The sequence below is a fragment of the Mchenga conophoros genome, linkage group LG18 (assembly GCF_057382185.1).
Source record: "Mchenga conophoros isolate Kocher_MC1m ecotype Shallow Benthic linkage group LG18, M_conophoros_male_GT1.1, whole genome shotgun sequence".
Classification (NCBI taxonomy): Eukaryota; Metazoa; Chordata; class Actinopteri; order Cichliformes; family Cichlidae; genus Mchenga; species Mchenga conophoros.
Window position 1 is genome coordinate 18,911,339 of NC_140543.1, and position 20,082 is coordinate 18,931,420.

At 43.9% G+C, this 20,082-nt stretch overlaps 1 protein-coding gene across 3 annotated transcripts in view; it reads left to right on the top strand.

Moving 5' to 3' along the window:
- Positions 1 to 15,097, top strand: part of LOC146553582 (zinc finger protein 521-like) — an 88,615-nt gene extending 73,518 nt beyond the window's left edge. For all 3 annotated transcript variants that reach the window (XM_085253472.1, XM_085253474.1, XM_085253473.1), the window contains 2 exons: positions 3,104 to 3,219; positions 13,539 to 15,097. In XM_085253472.1, coding sequence (XP_085109598.1) covers positions 3,104 to 3,219; positions 13,539 to 13,568 — 146 coding nt within the window. In that variant the 3' untranslated portion in view covers positions 13,569 to 15,097. The remainder of the gene's footprint in view (positions 1 to 3,103; positions 3,220 to 13,538) is intronic.
- Positions 15,098 to 20,082: the final 4,985 nt, after the last annotated feature.

The following is a 20,082-nucleotide window of genomic DNA, read 5'->3' on the forward strand; positions in this document are numbered from 1 at the left end:
CCTGCACCCTTAGGAGCAGTAGCGAGGGCTGGTGTGGAAATTGTGATTGGGAATATGTGCTTAAGACAAACAAAACAGAAGAAAGTGTGCCTGATGAAAGTCCTGTGTATGTGTGTGCGCGCGTGTGTGTCTGTACGTGTGTGTATACGTATACACTTTTCTTTTACTTATGTCACAGCGTGAAGTAGAAACTTAAAAAACTAGAGGAGGCGCTGCTTTAGAATCCACACGAGTCTGACAACTACAGTAGTTTAATTAGTTTTTTTTGTGTTTAGTTGCTGCGCATGTTTGCGCTGGTGCTTGATGTTAGAATTATGACATCTTACCACCAAAAACAAATAAAACACACGGGCTTAGCCTTTTCCCGAAATTTCGCAGTTATCGGCTCCATATCAACTCGCGCGGCCGACTTATTTGTGTTGCCTCGAAACTCTCGTATCGGCCTCTGCATTGTGAACCCTTGGATTAAGCAGGAACCAGTACGTGTAAGCTAGATGAATAAATAAAGGAAAAAGGAAAAAGAGGGGGGGAAGGATAAACTTATTTTTCCTCTCTGCACAAACAGCTCAGTATTGGTGCAGTGCAGCCTGCAGAGAGCACCACCCTGCCAAAATAAAGATGAGCTGGGGCCTGTAGTAAAGGAGACGTCTGCCATGGGCGGCCCCTGAGATCTAATCAGAGGGCTTAATATCCCCCACAGCGAGGAGACCTTGGCCCCTCAGCCCCCTCAGCCCTGACACCCCTGACGCCCAACCCGGCTCAGCGCTCTGTTCAGCTCTGCTCCGACTCCACAGCCAACAAACTCCACAAAGTTCTCTCTTTCCCTCTCTCGCTCCCTCCCTCTCTCGCTCCCTCCCTCTCTCTCTCCCTCGCTCATACTCAGCAGGGAGAGACACAATGGGCAGCCACTGATCCTGTTTGGATGTGGTTTTGGATTATTTCTTCCTTGTTTTTCTATGTCCTCATTTTAACCCTCTAGAAAGACATGCCTGTGTTCCTCCTCTAAATGGGCAATGCAATGGCATATTTTATATCTGACTCATGCTGCCAAATGCCAATGCAATGTCCCCCCATTGCCCATTTCAGCTTATCCCTTTATTACACGTTGCATGCTAATTTGAAAAACAACGACGAAGACAAAGGACTCCAAATTTGAACCCTGCTGTTAATTAAATGTTTACCACAGTAAATATTAGTGATTGCTGATTCTTGCAATCATCTTTAGTAAACATAAATACAGCCCGAGCCTTTAAAAATGTCAAAAACAAACATATATAAATTAGCAGAAAAGTATTTATTGGACTTACACTGGCATTAAAACATTTCAGGCCCCCGGTGCTTTAAATTAACTGTCACTTCCCACTTGTGTGTAAGTGACTGCCAAGCTATAAATTGATAAATGCGCTGCTGATTAAATGTAACTCTTACTGGAAGTGGACCAGAGATGCATGTAAATAGCAAGAAACAGCTAACTTGACATCTCAGTTGTGTTTGGCCCTATTGTACAGTATTTGAAGGCCCCCCAAGTCTCAAATCCATTTTTATTTTTGCTGTATTGACTTTTTCCTCCTCTAGCCAAAGACATAATGAAGGCTTCCTGCAGCTGCTGTGACCTGTTTCTGTACAGTATATGCAGACAAAACACAGCTAAAGAAATAGGCTATTGTTTATCAGCACATTATTTTTCCTTTCCAAGCTGTGTATTCCCCACAAAGAAAATTGTCATCGTTTTTGGAGCATAAAAGAGGCACAAATGTGCATGATAGCCGAGGCCTTAACCTTGAGCGGTAATATTTTGTAACCCGACTGTAAAAGCAGCCGTGTAGCCGCAGTTATGTTTATCCTCATATCGCCGCAGCCATTAGTTTCAGAAATGGACCATGGAGTTGTTTGTCAATTAGAGGAGGTTTGTTCATTTCTGGTTTAACATGCTGCCGTGTTCCAGAGACAGCTGTCACCCAGGCATTAGCAGTCGTAAGGCATCGCAGCACTGCGTCTGCTTTGGATCTAAACTTTTATTTCCCAGGTCAGGCGTGTGGCATTCGATGCGTCTCAAGTCTATATGACTCAGTAATTAATAACCCGGCTCTCACGTGAGCTCAAACTGGGACACGCTGAAGTTGCGGAGCCTCGCCAAGGGGGTTGCAGCAACCTCCCCAAAGCAATCGCCAGCAGACACTTCACCTTTTGTGGCTTTGCTCCCCCACCCCTCTTTCTCCTTGTGGCTCTCAGTGCATGCATTAGAAGAAAAGTTATTTCGAGCTGTAAGAAATTCAAATGAAGCCCCCACATGCTAACTTTTCCAGAGCATCCAGACCTTTGAGATTAGGCAGCCATCCTTAAAGCACAAGGGTCTGGGATAACAAACGGCATGTTTGAAGTGCTCCTTAGAGAATCCAGACACACACACACGTGCCAGACACATACACTCAAGACGCACACAGTTGCGTCCCCCTTGGCGTCTCAGCGTGGACTGTGGCTTAATTAAAGCACAAATGTACGGTATATGTTTTAAGTACCAGCAAGTTGTGTGTTTCCATGATGGTGAATGTAGTCTGCATGAATAAATAGCGCAACACCATGAATATTTATATTGTCAATATAATTAGCGATGTAGACTAATGGAGGCCATGTTTTGCACTTGAAGCCATGCCAATTTTTGCGGTTGTTTATTTTCCGGCTTGTTGTCCCCACAGTAGCGCTAAATAAAGACCGTTGTTATTCTCAAAACATTATGCATCCGCTAGCTGTGGCGCCATGCGTATGACCACTGCAGTTTTACTTTTAACACCTAAATTGTTCTCTGTTGTTTTTGGGGGGCTCATAGCGCATGCATTTGTTTGTGATTAACTTATTTTTCTTGCCATTTGACATAGTCTGCTTTTGATTTTTATTCGGGCTAAAGCACTCAGGACGTTGCCTTGATGGAAGCGACATCTTTCTTTAATTTAGCCCCATCAATAAGAAGAAGAAGCAGAAAAAAAACAAGTCTTAATCTTGCAGCGTGTAAGCTAATGTATGCTAATATTTATCAATTTCTTCTCTACCCTTTGACACCCCCCCCCCCCCCCCCCCCCCCCTACCTTCTCATGTATGTGAGCAGTGTTTGTCCAGGCCAATAAGCTCCAGCAGCACATCTTCTCTGCCCACGGACAGGAGGATAAGATCTATGACTGCTCACAGTGCCCGCAGAAGTTCTTCTTCCAGACAGAGTTACAGGTGAGCCTTGGGCCGGGGGGAGCTGAAGGGGCCTCTAGCAGAAACTGTGACTGCTAATCACACATGACAGCTTAACAAACACTAAACACCGCTCACAGCACTCTGGTTATCCCCCTCCATCCCGGCTGGGATGAGAGACTCAGAAGGAATTATTTCAGTCCGTTTCCAAAACTCATTTGTGATGTGCAGATATGATTTGATTTGCTTATTAGACCAGCAGAGCACTAAAATATCTGGAATTAGAGGATTAGTGGAATGTTCGTTTTTGAAGAGGTAATTACATACGGTGCAGAGGCAAAAACACAGTTGAGTCAATATGCCTGCATCTCCCCTTCTAATCACAGAGGAGGCCTCGTGGCTAAATATGAGCTTTGTCCTCTGGGAGACCGTATCTGCCCTTCAACAAAGTTAGTAGTTGGACTTATGAACTCGCAATGTTAGAGAGATAATCCATTTTCTAGCAATCTTTTTCCATGGTCCTTGGAGAACCTGAAAAAATGAAACAAACCTTATTATATTATTTCACTGTGGAGGTGCTTTCAAGCAGCTCTGTTTTGTTTGGGGGATTCTTTATCATACACATGGCACACTTCTCATATCCACATTTTTTCTCTTACCTTTTTGAAACGAAATCATTAAAATATGAGCGGTCTTAAAAGAACACCGTGTTCAGCGTAATCACTTAAAGTATTTTAATTCACCTTAAAGTGCTAAGAGAAGCCAGTAGCCCCTGACCATATCCTCTATGTGCATCTATTTGAAACTTGGATTAGCTGCGCCATGTATTAGCTGGGTAGCTGGTGGAAATATCCAGGGCTCGGCTGGCAATTGATCGGCAATGATTTTCATATTGAGATTCAGGTTGTAAACGCAGAGGTGTGCGTCTGCCAGGAGGAAGGTGAATGCGATCATTATCTGCTGGTCATTTGAGCATACAAACATGAATAAAACAAGGCCTGATCTACTGACATGCAACTCCACTGCAGAGAAGATTATTTAACAAGGCTCGCACTCCACCAAACTGCCAATGTGGAAGCCTTTCATTCACTTCAAGCTCTGCTATTTATCACATTTTCATCTCTCATTGGTACAAATGTTCTCTATATAGCGAGGGTTGTAGCAGGTACCTGTAAACAATCTCAAATAACCTGGGGATGTTTTCCTACTTTTTTTTTTTTTTTTTTTTTGTCTGACATTTTTTGGAATGAAGTGATCTCCACCTCCCGGAGGTGATGTTTCATGCATGATTATATTGTTTTACTCTGTGTGAAGAGACAAGAGCAGAACATGAAAGACCTATGGCACTCTCTTGTGAAACAGAGGGTTATGAAAGGAGAGCAGGAACGAGCTTGGGGGATAAGACGATCATTATGCTCAACATGTGCCATGCTCTCAAGGCAGTCCCATGTCTCTGCATGCTCACAGTCTCAAACATATACGGAGCACATATAGATACAAATATGTGCACTGCTTTCTTATGCAAAAACAGCGACTTTTTTTGTATACATGCCACGGCCAGCTCGTATCTTCAAGCTATTTTTTCACATTTTTATATTAGCATGCTAAAAATTGATTCAGTAAATGTTGGAATTGCTGCATCGCCCAGTTAAAACCTTACAAAGAGTGCAGGTTGGAGGCTTGTTTTTTAGTTGCTGTTTGTTTGCGGTTGCCATTTCCCATGCATCACACTTCAAAATGTCTCACTGACACAGGGCAGTCGTTTGTCAGTCTGTCAGAAGTGGAGCTGTCTTCCAGCAGCGAGAGCTCTCTCTCTTCGCCGGGTCTTGAGTTTGGAGTTTCTCCCTATTTCTCCCTGACACTCTGGCCCACTCACCGGCTGCCTGGGCTCCTCATCTCTCACAGTAGTCGGAGGGGTCAAAGGGCCGGTGCAAGCTGGGAGAAGGAGCGGCGAGAGGGAGAGCTGCCACGGCAGGTAAAGGGAAGCAGGAAAGATATTTTATTAATTTGCTGCTGAGATCCTGAAACAGACCAAAGGCTGTGACAGGTATCCAGCGCACCACTCCACATCATCCCCCCACCACCTCCCCCTGTGAACTCTACCCTGCAAGGGGCTAGCCAATTTTCGCCAGCCTGTCGAGATGGATGATGGGAGAGCATCCGTCTAATCAGCCCTCCTAGGACCCCCCGCCCAGCCACCCCCCTCAGACCGGCCAGATTGACTGACTCCTGGGCCTGTGTGCCCCAGAATCCATATTCCAATGGAGAATAATCTCTCTTTCTCTTCTTCACCTTCCCTCCATTTCTCAATTTCTCTCACAAAAATAAGCTGTGAGACGCATAGACCATCCTTCCCTTCGAAGATCTCCGGAGGACTCCCCTCTACCATCACAAACTCACACAGCCTGCACCCTGCGCATCCCTTTCCCTCAAATATGGAGCAGTCTAGATATTTCATGAAGTGCTGATAGGGAGGGCAAGGAGGCTGGCTGTGCTCTGCTCTCTCTGACCCTCAACTTCTGCCCACCCCTTGAGCAACAAACAGACATAGCTTCACTTCAGAATACACTCCCACCAAAGTAAAATCCACTGTCTTCCCGTTGCTAGCGTCCCCGTTTGAGACAAAAAAAAAATGTCCCTGGGTTCTAATAAAGGCCATATTGCAATGTGAAACTTGATAATGAACTTCCTTTCCCCTTCATGTTGCCGTCGGATACAGTAGCTTTTCACATTGCAGAAAGAACAGAGCCACTGACAATGCTGCTAGGCTGGATTAATTAGCCAGATTCATTAACTGATGGATGCGCAGTATTAGCCACAGCTTAAATCTGACATTTCTCCGAGTGCAGTTCGTTTGTGAAGAAACGGACAAGTTCAGCTCTCGTACCACAGTATACTGGAGGGCTGCAATCATAGGATTCTCTCCCAATGATCTCAATTTCTCCATAGACAAGACAATGAGGCTGAAGTTACACAACAGTCAAGATGACATTTTCTGCGTGAGACTCCCTTGTTCCTTTTAAGCTGGGGTTGTCTCTGCTCCTTCCATCCTCCAGTTTCATTATCATTCCTTGGAAGTGACATGAGATTTTAAGTCATGTGTTAAGTCGCGCTGTGATCGACGGAGGAGTGGAAGGACTGAGATGCTGCATGACTTCTCCCTCTCTCCTCAGACGCCCGCAGGACACATACCTTAATTGGAGTGTCTTTTAAAAGGATTCCTTCAAAGACAATTCAAAGCTCCCTGGCCTTAATGAGTGCTGAAAGTGACAAGAGCACATCTGCATCATGTTCTACTTCCCCACACAAATGAGATTCTCCTCTCCCCGTGTGATACCCATTATTGCCAAGCTGTGTCCAATTCTGCTGTTTTAATTAAGCATATTTATAGGCTTTGCGGTCACCAGGTCATTGTAAACAGCTATGTATGTCATAACATGTGTCCAGGATAGAAAATAGGGAGAAAAAGGGGACTGATGGACACCGAGTGAGAAGAAGGGGGTAGCTGTATTAGATGGAAATAATTGTTGCCAAAGAAATCAGCGCAGTGTATGCTTTGCGCATTACAATGCAGCAAATGTCTGGAGTTGATTCTCTGAGTGATGGATCTTTAAAAAAAAAAAGCAAAAACAATATTTTTGGGTTTTATTTCCCTCCTTCCTTTTCATGAAGCATTCTTCAGTCTGAAGCACAGAGACCCAATTCCCCAGAAGTTATTCTTTCTTTCTTTTTTTTTGCCTCATGAATTTTAAAATATGCCCCGAAAAAATGCCCTAACTGCCCCGAGTCCCAAACGTGCGGCAAAAAAAAGAAGTAAAGCTTCATGTGTTTGTCCCTAAGTGGTGCTCAAACACCAAATTTTCTCTGAATATCTTGATCTGCCAAGTGTGACAGCTCTTCACGCTTTTGGAAGTTGCATATATATTTATATATATTTCCTTTCATATGACAACTTGTTTTCTTCTTCATCACCCCAGGTGCTCCGCATCCTGTCACCATTTCAAAAAAAGTTGCACTACAAAATAAAAGAACAAGGAATTAGGAAGAAAGTAACGGTGGCTTTTGTGAGGTGCCATCATTAATATTTTAGCGTATTTGTAATTACACTGTACACACACGGCTCTGCACTGTAAACGGGGACATAAACTCTCTTAGACGACTCGTGATGAATCACTGGTGTTCTAGTTTTGTAGGTGGATCAGAATTAGACAGCATGACAGACCTAATGATCCTAGGAGGATATTCTTTTTCTTGGTGCAAGAGTATGTTTGTGTGTATACATCTGCGTGCGTGCTGTATGTATTTGTCTTTGTCTCCATCTCTCCCAGGGTCTGATATGTGCATGCAAACACAATGTCTGGAGGGAGACATGACAAAAACTCCCAGAAGCCTTTGAGCCACTCTTTTTTTTTTCCTTTTTCCTCTGTTGCACCACTGGGGAAAGTTAAATCCAAACAAAAGAGGAGACGCTTGGTGTACTGTGCTAGAATCCATCACCGGATCTCTCCCTCAAACATGTCTCCTTTACTTTTCTTAGTTGACTTTTTCCAGCAACTTTGATAAAATACCATTTCAAGCGCTTCCCAGGAAACTCACTACAGGTTTAATTTACTCTCCGTGGTGATCTGATTTTTCAAGTGTCTGTTATGCTGTTGATGTTAACAAAATGCAACAGAGGCCAAAATAAACAGCATTAGAACAATTATTCCCCCCTCGAATTTCATATTCGCACATCATAACAGCCAAGTAATTTGACTCTTCAGCTCTGGAAAAGCAGGCTGAATGGCACCAATTGTGGGTCAATTAAAAGTTTATTTTGCGATCCGCTCCTCTATTTTGGCGAGGAAAACAGGAGAGTGCAGCTCGACTGTCGCCTTCGTGTGAAAGCGTGGAAGTGCAAGAGAAAATATAGTCCTCAAATAAATTGCTGCATTTGTGAAGTGGCATATCTACTGCAGCGGCGCTGGAGAGGTGGGGGGGTGCTCTGTAGTATCCCTAGTCAAAGTCTGTCCCTGACTGAAGTGGTTAAATGTGAAAGTAATTGTGTTTTGTTTCTGGGACTGACATGTGGAACCCCATGGACCCCATCTCCCTCCTAGTGACAGGCAGAGATCCTCCCCCCTCGCTCTGTCTAATTAGAGGATGTAGCCCAGGGCTCATGTCCCAGGAAGACCCATCCCCCTCCCAAGATGGCTCCCCTAAGAAAGCCCTTAATTGGGTTCTTTAGTCATAGTCTTCATTTTGGCTGGAAAGGCATCTGTGTGTTGCTATCACCTCAGAATACAGTTTGTATCGCTCTCTTGTGTTTTTTTTTTTCGTTCTCTCTTTTTCTGCCTCTTGCTGGCCCTCTTTCTATTGCTTTTCCTCTCTCCCCTCTCCCCGTCTCCCACTCTCTCCTCACTTAATGAGGCCCCATAATAACACAGCAGTTGTGCAGTTGTTTTGCTACCTCAGTCAAACAGCGGGATCACTGCATAGTGTGTTTCTAGTACCATTCACTTGTCTACTTAGACAGGGTAATGAGTATCATTTGGAGCTACAAAGCACCAGCTCGCAAAAAAGGGTGGTCAGTCATCTCCAGTTACACCTCAGAAGTATTTGGTTGGGGTAGTTAGACATCTAATCAAAGCTTTTTTTGAACATTATGGATTTATTATATATTTTTACAACTGTTCGGTGTGGAAATGACTCACGTGGAAGACGCTGAAATCCATTGCTGTTGTCAACTCCACCCTAGCGTTTTGCTGTTACTGTATGACTATGACTCCCCGAGCACCTCGCTTCAAACAAGGCAGTCTGTTACCAAGGAGACCAGGCCGGTTGTGGCATAACAGTGTTTGGGGTCAACCCTCCCTACGGCCTGATAAGTGATGACTGTGGAGAATGCCAACCGCTGTATTATTTATTTATTTGATTGTGTTCTTCATTGGCTAAACTAGCCAGCAGTAAGCCTGGCCTCAGGTCAAAGCAGGAAGGGATTACTCCCTCAGTGGACTGGTCAACAGCAGAGAATGCACAAAGGGAGGACTGAGTCAATACTGGGCCGAGTTCAGCACACCATTAAAGATCAAGAAGGAATGCAACGCTCCTGTCTATCCCCACAGTAGTTTTGAACAGCGAGAAAACATTTTACGTGGCAGCAAAGCATGAATTGCAACCGCAAAAAATCACCAGAGAAACAGAGCGGCCATTACTTATCGAAGGCCGCTGTACATCTTTCGGTCGTTACGCAAACATAAATGAGCCTAAATAACTAAGTGATTAAATTCCTTCAAGTCAGTCTACAATGTGGAGGCTGCAGAAACGAATGCAGGTTCTTTGTTTTAGTATCGTTCGGTGACATTCTCTCTTATGCCTTAATTAAATTCCTGAGTGATGACTACGGGTATGCGTAGGTCTCAGTGGTTTTGTGCGTCGTCCCCGTGCTCCAGATGCGGCTATGCAGACTTACTGCATGCCAGGCATGTGATGTAAAGGCAGAGGCTTTCATTCGGAGCTTCGGGAGGGCGGCGTTTATAGTTTTGATTAGCTTTTTAAATATTTCATCATAGATAAATAAAAAAAGGAACTTGGGCTGCAGGTGTTACATGGATGTGCTGAACTCTTGAAATAAACAGTTTCTTTAATCTGATCTTTAATCTCCACTGTAAGTAAGTTTGATTTATGGATTGCTGTCACACCAGCATCTCCAATCATGTAAAGAAATGTTCTAACTCCAAGACTCTAACTCTACTTTATTTCTTTTTGTTAGAGCTTCCTTTACTAAAAATCAAAAGTGAGTAACATTATCATACTGTTTTCTAGCTGCATTTCTTCCTACCTTTGTATGGATTACTAATATAGTAATTATGCTGCTAGTGTAAATGTGACTTTATCATAAACTTCTTACGATTGTAGCTTATAGCAGCAGTTAAGCCATTTAATTACAGGTCAGTTACATTTTCAACACTTGTTTTTTGAGGGTGGCATAATGCGACAGATTCTGGTCTATTCACTAGTCAACGCTGCACAATGTTTTATTTGTTTAAGAAGCCTTAAATAGGCCATAGCTTATAAAGTCATTATTGTTCGCTCAGCTCTCTAACCACTCAATAAAGCCCGGGTTTAATGTTACATGCCGGATAACACCAGGTAGAAGAGCAGATACAATGTACTTAACATGTGCTCAGCAGGTATTAACATTATGCTAATCAAACATTGTTAGCTTTGTGATTAAGCTTTACATCCTCTCTCTGTGATGTTGGGCAATCTGAAGATTGTCTTTAATACGGCAAGATCAGATGAAAGGGAGAACGTGTCTGCTAGTCCACTGGCCTTCCTCTGCAGAGCTGATGTAAGAGATGCACCTCTGTTGCCTCACTGGAGACCGGGTGCTATCGATGGAGACCAGAGCAATGGGGAACGACATAAAGAATGATTAGTTAATAAATCAGCTCCCTAGCCTGCTTGCTCTTTCCCGGTCTCCGCTCTTCCCCAATCGTTCCCCATATTTTCCCCTCGCTCTCTCCTTCTTTGCAGCCGCGTTAAATTCCTAAGACATGTTGCACCTGTTTGCATGGGTACACAAGACCCCTGCCGGGTGTTCTCCCTTCTCTTCCACTACCCCTGAGGGCGTTGCAGTAGGGTGATGTAATAAGATGAAAGTGGTGGTTTAACGGTGGCGGGGAGTCGGTGAGAGAACGGGAGAGGAGGAAGAGGCTCGCTCCGAGCCAGTGCAGCCAGTGCTCATAAGGGAGAAGCGGGTGCGCATTATTGATCAGTGCAAAATTTAATTTAGTGGAGAATTGACTGCTATGGTTTACCTGAACACTGCTGGTAACTGGGCCCTGCAGCAGGCCTGTGTGGCCAGCAGGTGGTTGAAAGGATCGAGGAGGAGATTAAGGGTTGGATATAAGGGAAGGAAATGGATGATAAGGGGAATGGCAGAGTTTCAGGGGGAATAGGATGGCATTGAAGGAGGGAGTTAAGATGAGAGCTAAAAGGCTTAATGGAGGGCATCTAATCCTAAATTGCAGTGATTCTAGTGTGACACCATTAGTGACATCCTCCTTCCTAGGGCAGTGGACATTTTGGTCATTTTGATGTGAATAATGCGATTTTCTATGTAACGTGACATTTGTTGAAGCGCACCGTGGGTATTTTACTTATCCAACACTTGCGCCGAGGCACTCGAAGAACTTGACAAGGATGAAGACGGGAAAGTGAATTTTCACTCTCCCTCCCTTTTACCACCTTCCGCACTCGTACACAGAACAGTTTATAGCTACTCTGCAGAGTTCAGTATCCACAGAGATAAAGGTATCAGTTTCATTTTCTTTTAATGTTTTTTTTATTCCTCCCTCCCTCTTTTCCTCTATTTCCCTTTAGTCTGCATGGCTGCCACAGCCACTGAAGTCGTTTAACACCGTCCTTGAGAAAGCCCTCAGTGAGAAAACTCCTGGCATGTTTAAGGAAAAGGTAGAATGCAGTGTGTGTCAGACAGAGCTGGGACATGCAGAGGGGGGAGCCATTCCCCAGAGGGGTTATTTTCCCCTCTAATAGCTGTTACGAGCCCTACATTATATCCAAGGAGCTACATTCCTTTGGGGTCCACAGACACACACACACACACACACACACCTAGACGCACTGGCACACTCACACAAAGGCATGCACACTCAGTTGAGCACAAATTTTCTCTCTGTGTTTCTCTCTCTTTCACATACACACACACACACACACTCAGTTCTAGCCGCTTTGCTCTCCCCGTGTCAATATCCTGCCATTTGAAGTCACGTACTGCAGGGGCTTCTGGGAGTCGCTGAGGAGCCAGGCTGACGGGTAATGGGCCGCATTCATTAATAAGGTTGCCGTGCTCCTGTCCCTCCTCAGCAACGCCAAGGATGTCTTCACCGGGGGGTAGGGGGTTGGTGGAGTGTGAGGAGGGGGAGGAGGTGAGGTGAGGAGAAAGAGAGAGAGAGAGAGAGCATCCCATGGGGAGTCTCCTCCCAGACTCACTTAAAGGAGCTTTATTTCAGCAAGAGAGGAAAGATGGAAGCAGAGGAGCTGTCCGGAGCCGCCTCTCTTTAAAAAAGGGAGCGCAGGGCCCAGGTGAGCTACACTAACCCGTACAGGGGTCACAATCCTGTTCCCCGTCAAACAGCTTATTACCCCACCTGTCGGGAAGTAATCGTCCTAGCTGAAAGGAAAGCTGTCGAGGCGTTTAAATGCTTTATATGGAGGCAGCCGAAAGGGTAAAGAGGGAAGGAATGAATGCAAGGGGGCTAATAGTTGCTCCCTACTGCTGCCCGAGGGATTCTGCACCACTGAAGGTGACTGCTTTGGTAAACCTTCAGACTGAGGTTGCGCTACTCATTTTCGGTTGTATTTGAAAGGCTAGTTAAGCAGTAAATGTAGTGTAATTTCACATACTTTGATTACACATTTCCGTGCCTATGTGTAGGGTAAAATGTATGTGTGTACCGAGTGTGCGGCGGATGTGTGTATTTGTGCATGCATGCGTAGTGATGTCTCTGTGACAGGTGTGTCTAGTCCATGCCAGTTTAGAGAGTCCAAGGCTGTGTTTTAAACAGAGCACAGCAAGTGGGGCATGTAGTTTGCATTAAAGGGATTAGCAGTCACTTCAAAAGATGACCTGGATTCAGCCCACCAGGGACACCAGTTACACACCCCCTGGTCCACACTCCCTTTAAAGAACCTGGCACAGCTGCAACACTACAACCACTCTCGACGGTCTGTGTGTGTGCTTGCATAATTTTGGAAGATACAGCACAACAGTGCGATATTGTCAGCTTGTTATCCTGTCATAGTGAATTGTGCACAGTTAGAGACTTACAGAAGTGTGGAGGATCAAATCTTCTGAGGCCTTATCTGCGTGTGAAGTATTCCTTTTTTGGGGGTACATTTACAGCATGCTTAATGCACGTAGTCAGCGGACAGACAGAACTCCAAGGATGATATTCCATCGGGTCTGTCAGTGTGTTGTTATGGATTCGCTTTTGATTGGACAGGCAGGGTGGGATGTTATCGGTCAGTGGTCTTATGTGTCTGAGATTTAACTGTGGTATGGGCCCAAAGCTGACTACTATTGATCTACAGACCGATTTGACTTCCTTGCAAGTTAATTAGAAGGGAATGACGATGATATTCAAACATTGAGATGACCACACGGCAGTGCTCATGTCTGGATCATCGAATTTAAACAGAACTGTAAGCTTTGAGAACATCTACAGCCATATAAGGAGGTTTTGTTATGTCTTTTTAATGAAGGGGAAGGATTTTTTTTTTTTTTTTTTTGGATTTCTGTTTTTGCGGTGTATGCCATCATAATGTTTTCCCTCTTTCTTTTTGTGTCCTTGCAGAACCACACGTTGACTCAGCACAGCAGCTAACATGGCAAAGCTCAGCGCCGTGGCCGAGAACAAGGATCACATGACGCACAGAATTATGCCCGACCGCCAATTACCGTCAGTGCAGTTTCCCACTGACTGTCTTGCACTGAAATTTTCAGTTACACCACAAGAAACGATGCCAGAGCAAGAAAAAAGAAAAGCAAAGCAAAGAAAATAAAAGAAGGAGGGGGGGGAGAACAAAAAAGAAACCTCTCAGTAGGCCTACTTTACTAACCATTATTTCAGAAATAAAGAAAAAGCCAACTTGTTTGTACATAGACTTCTTCATGTGTTGCTTAACTACAGCTATATTGCAATCTTATACAGTATTTGCCGATGTACAGTTCAAAATGTTTGTCCAAAAAAAAAAATGAGAGACAGAGAAGAGGGAGGGAGGGAGGGAAAGAAAAAAATATTCATTACATTGTCAGTCAGACCAGATGGGACTGAAGGAGAAACAGGGTGCCACTGAGAGCATAGGAAGCTGTAGGAACTGGTGAGTGTTGTCAGGAAGACTCTTTTCATCAGTGCCACTCCTACTGCGCAGTACGTCACTCTGTATCCTGACATGGTCAATCATTATTGGGTGAAAAAAAAAAGCTCGATTCACCAGCGTAGGCTGAAACCTTGTCTGTGTGTTCGTCCTAATATGGCTGCCAGAGGACCAGCTGTGAACTGTGGTGCGACTAATCTCCACTGCCTGCGCTGGAGTTCAGACGAGAGGTGAAAAGGAAAAAAAATAAATTAAAAAATCATCCCAGAGAACAGAAAAAACAGGACAGAGGACAAGATGCTGATATATGCAAACGCAGTGACACAGATTTGGAAAAGGCTAGCTCCTTCTGTTGGCTCATGAACAGAGGCGCGAAACTCCCATGTGGCTCTCAGAGCGTGGGGAAATCTCCAGCCCACTGATTCAACCTGTACATTTCTGTTATTAATGTTTACTGCTCGTTCAAGCCTGGAGATTACTGGAATAATTTTTTTTTGTTTATGTTTTGTTATCTCTACTTGTTCTCTTTTTTTTCACAATGGGGGAAGTAAATCCAGTTGAATTTGGGATCATGAACGCTGAACACAATTTCGGTCTGTCACGGGATTTACCGTGGTTGCAAAACTCCATCCCTGGCTCTCCTGGAGAGTGCCCAAGTACTTTTTCTTGTTGTTGTGTTTTTATTTTGTTTTTTTCTTTAACTTTTTTAAATTTTTTTGCAGTGTCCCATTGCTCTCTGCTCAAGCTGGAAGCCACTGTGGCATCATACACAACTTTAATCCATTCTGTTATGTAAATGTTTTGCATTCATTGAACCTGAGATGCACTTTTGTATGAAACTTTAATGTTTTGACATTTTGATCGAGAATCGTTCGTACGCAGTTTACAGGAAATCACCATCTCCTGCGGCAAAAAGACAGTTATCTCCGATGTTATTAAAATGTATTGTACAAATATGGAGTTCTGTATTTGGCAGACCTCATTTTTTTGTGTTGCACATGTGATGGAAATATTAAAAACTGTATGAGGAAATGGACTCCATGTCCCTCCATCTTAACAGTCTGTATGTTAATGTGTTGGTGTGTGCGTGTGAGTGTGTGTGTGTGTGTGTGTGTGCGTGTGTGTGTGTGTGAGTGAGCGAGAACACAATTAACCCATCAGACGAGACCTATGACAGCATAAACAGGATCATCATCAGATGCTTACACCGCTTTTTTTTTTTTCATTGTATCAAATTGCATCCTATTTTTTCTCCCTCCCTCGTGGCTCACACTAACGAACATCTGAGCATCTTAAGGGAGGTCTGTGTTATTAATGACTCCATTACCCATCACCCTGTGCGGTCCCATTCTACACACCCTTGCGCTGGGTCTATTTAGGGAGCCTCCAGCACTCCGGGGGACAGAGGAAAAGATTCTTCTGCCTTTGCCGAATGGGACAAAACCCGCGCAACAACATCTGTCTGTCTCAGTAGATGATTCATCAGCGGTGACACACGAGCAGCATAACATTTGTTGAAGCTTTCAGTTTTGTTTTGAAAAGGCTCAGCGCTGCAGCTCAAAGCACTTTAACTGTGGTGAGTAACAAGACTGAAAAGTGATGGTTCATTTGAAATAAACAGTGGATACGGCTTTCGAGTTGTACTGTATCTAAAAACACTGCATACTTAACTGTGTTATAAGAACAATAGGAGGAAAAAAACACGCTTATATGTTATTTTGATCCATTAAGACCAGAATATATAAAAAAGCAAGGATGCGATCCCTTGGATTGGGATTTAAGCTAATTTGTGCCATGATCACAATCACAAGATCTGAGAATTTTATCAAACATCTGTATAATTCAGCTTTTCCTAAACATGCACAACATGAAATGCACATTAGGTTTTACAACATTAACATATTGGGGATTGTGGACAGGGCCTCACACAATGACTGACTTTCACAATGAAGATGCAACCCCTCATCCTAATCGAAAGTGGTACATCCCAGCATTAACTGTCATACCAAATGCAAGCTGGGCATCCATTAAACAACTTTGCTAGCATCTCCCTGTGCCAGGCACTTTTAATAAGCTTCAAGGGCATTTGAACAGGTCCAAAACTTTGCTTTGCCAGAGATGGACTGGCCCACATCATCCATTACATTAAATTGGGTGGCGGCCTCCAGCTCATATTTATGATTTAATTAAATTCACTTGTGAGGCGTATCAGAACCACTGCGGCCTCCCTTTTAACGCCAGCCTAAGCAGCAAAACGTACACACACGCGCGCAGCTACACACGTTGTGTTTTTGACACTCGCCCAAGTGTGTGAGACTTTGTGGGCGCTTTGGCAGGGGGGTTCTCATGGGTTCATTTAAAGCAATATAATTACACAGCCCCCAAGTATTCTTCCATCAGAAAGCAGCAGAATGGATGACTTGTTCAGAGATAACTTAGCCTGGCTGATCCTCTGCGGTGTCGTCGTACCGAACATAACCTCAGTGCAAGTGGCACTCAATGCTGCTCAGAGCCTGGCCGGTCCTTAGTGGAACTGGGCAATCGGGCCAGATGTTTGGGAGTCGCTGAAATGGCATTGTTCTTGTCCGGGATGTGTAAAATGGGATTTCTTTTTTTGGCGCTGTTGTTTTTGATTTTGATTTTTGTTTTGTTTTCCTATTCTATTCGACAGCCACACACCCTTAGTCCTCTGGAGTAAAAGTGTCAGCCTGTGTAAGGACTATATTAAAGAATTAAGAGAGCTTACTGAGGCTGTGCAATGTGCTGCACTCCAGGAAGCTCAAAATGTGTCATTTCTCCCCCTGTATGGACAAACCCACACAAATCTAAGTATGCATTCAGTGCTCGTCCCTTGTGTTCCAGTGTCCTTGCTATTGCTCTTCTTTGGTGCAAAATTTAGTTTGGTGAAAACTCCACATTGTTAGGCTGCACATTCCTCCCACTGAAGGAGACCTCAGAGACCTCTTATGGCATTCAATATGTGTGCCCAAGCGTGAGATCCAGATCCATTTGGCCGGGAGATCCGCTGGGAGTGTCTGAGGTAACCCAATCTCTCACACCGGCACTTCACATCCAGAGAGCCATCTTTTCACTTCAGAACTGTGTCAGCAAAATGGACGCCTCAACCTCAGCGTGTAGCTCTGCCAGGGTGTTTATGGACAGAGCGCCACGGCCTCTGTTATTGTTTGAGCATTTCCTGTGTAAGCTTGTGAACACCCTGTTTCTATTTATTTGAAATGCCACGAAAGTAATGAGAAAAGGAAAATAAACAACAGAAATGATATGTTGTCTTCCTCAGAGTGAAGTTACTTTAAAGACTTTTCTTCAGCAAATGTTTGAATGGAAAAAGAGCTTCATTGGGCATAATTAAGGACCACAATTGAAATTTCCAAGCTATTTTTCCTGTCCTGGGTCACAGGACAGGAAAAAGTGGGAAGCAAAGTTTGTCACGCAGGAAATGCATGTATAGATAAACAAATACACTCACACTCTTTCCTCCTCTGTAGCCCCTTCTAATGATCCCCCTGCTTCCTGTACAGGGAGAAGTGAAGGTGAGTATCCCCCTCCAGTCATCTCCTTTTGCCTCACCAAGACAGACACCTGAAATAGACAAGGTACTAGATGGGCTAGGATTTTCAAAAATGTATTAAACGCCAAGCAATAAAAAATAGACCAGGCGGGGTCAGATTTACTGCAACTCTCCAGGCTCTAAAGCCAGTGTGGCTGGTGTGATGATATGAGGACAAGAGAAGAGTCGAACAAAAGGAGGGGAAAGGGAAAGAAACTATCAATAATGCAGGGTACACTGTATACAGCTGACAGTAAAAATGGAAAAGACACTGCCTAACAGAGAGGAGGGATGAGTGCATTGTATGTAAGTGCCAGAACACATCATTGGTCAAGTTATTCAGTTTGGGGTTTTTTTTCTTTGTTTGTTTTTTGCAACTAGTTCGAATGGTCTACTTTTATGGAATAGTGTGCAGCAATGTCAGCACAAATATCTGCACTTCTTAACATGTTTTTAACATTTTTAATGAGCAGGACTATTTGCAGTTTGGGTTTATTTAATGAACACATGGCGCAAATAGTGGTGTGTGTGTGTGCATAAAGTAAATGTGCAGAAGGAGAATGTAGAGCAATATGAATTTATTGTTTTTAAAAAGGATCATCTTTATTTTTTGCTTTATTTTTGTTGAATTTTAGCAAAACACATTGCTTCATATTTTCTACTCATTTTGCTCTCGTTTGCTTGTTTGTAAGAATAATGGCTTCAATCCTCCAGTGTTCCACACTTTTTACCTCTTCTTCTTCTCTTTCTTCTTATTTTGTCTCTATCCCTATCCCCCCCCCCCTTTACATTGGAGCATCCCGTTCATTCCCTTCCCGTCTTTTCATCATTTATTCTCACCCTCTCTCACCCATGTCAGTCTTCCTGGCTGTTCGTCTTCCACCACTCCTCCTCTTGCTTTGCATCTCTTGTATTGTAAACAGCTCACAAAAGCATGACAAGGTCTCCGCTCGTGTTCCCTGTGCCTCCCTTCTCTGTTCTCCGAGCTATTTGTTATTGTCTCCTCGCTATCGTGCGTGTTTGTCTCTATCACGCGTTCTTTATTCTGTTTTTTTCCTCTGCGTCAGAAAAGCAAAAGTTAATTAAATATGGAACGAGATGGAGCAGCATCTCTTTAAACCATCATGTCATTAAAATGGCATCCCTGAGAGATCAGCTTAAAAGAAGTTGGAGAACAATGTCTTCTCAGTCAGATATTTATGGGCCTGGTTATGTAAACATGCTCCCTTTATTCACTATGTATATTTCATGTAATTATCGCTTTTTGTAGCGCTTTCCCCCTGAGATTCATACAGGCAAGAAGTTACTGGGGGAATGTCATTAGAAGAGACTATTGTTACAGCGCTGCTATGATACTGCACAGAAAGAAAAAAAAAGCTGCATTCGCCATCCTGGTGAAACTTTTATCTATATTTGACTTCATCATATTAAAAAAATCATCAATGTCTTGTTAAAATATATGTGCAGCTCATGGCCTATTCACACACTTACCCATATTTAACAACAACAACAAAAAAAGCACAGCGAGTAATGCATTCAACAGTATTTTTGCTCCTTCCAGCAGCATTTGATCTAGATACCAGGAACATTCACTGATGATTTACAGGTTTACGAAAAAACCTTGATGCCTCTTATTTAGACCGCCCATGCATTCATCTGTTAGACAAGCTAAAGATCTGGAGTGAACTAGATTCCTTCAGCAGCAGAGGCCAGCGACTGGTGCTTGAAGGCCTGGGTGCCAGCTGATGGAAGCCGCTAATTAAGAGGGCTGGAGAGCCAGTGGGGCGCCTTATGAAACAGGGGCACCTGGGTTTCACATGAGGGGGGCGGGTATCCATCACTACTCATCTGTGTTGCACAGCAAAGACGATAGTCGGCTCCAGCACCGTGCCACGTAGCGCGCTTTCACTCAAGCCTAATGTCAAAATACAGCTCTCGCAACGACCTCCTCTGCCCTCTCGCAGCTTGTTTGCCATCACAGAGGGAGGTGTTATTGCATAGCATGATGAAATTGCACGTGTCGAGATGCATTTCATTCGAGCCAAATGGACTTAAATGCAGATGCAAAAAGAAACAGCCGCGTATAGACACATAATAGAAAATGAAGCGTGCACACACTCAAACATCTATACTCCCACATGCATAACTTAATGCCCCTCTCCCTTCCATTGTTCAGTGAGTCTTCTTAGCTGCAGGGTCAAAATGTCTCCAAGTAATCTAACTAGCTCCGACTTATGGGACAATATAAGGTCTGCCATGAGTTCTGTCGTTACAGTTTCACGCACCAGAGGCAGATACAGCTCTAGACCACCAGTGAACCTGCCATATTGCTATCCAACCTGACCCCACAGTTGCAGTAAACCTAAGTGAACCGCAGTTTCGAAAGTCGACAGCAATAACCACTGCAGAATTGCTTTTAATCAACGTCTGAAATGAGGGTGACTTGAAGCGTC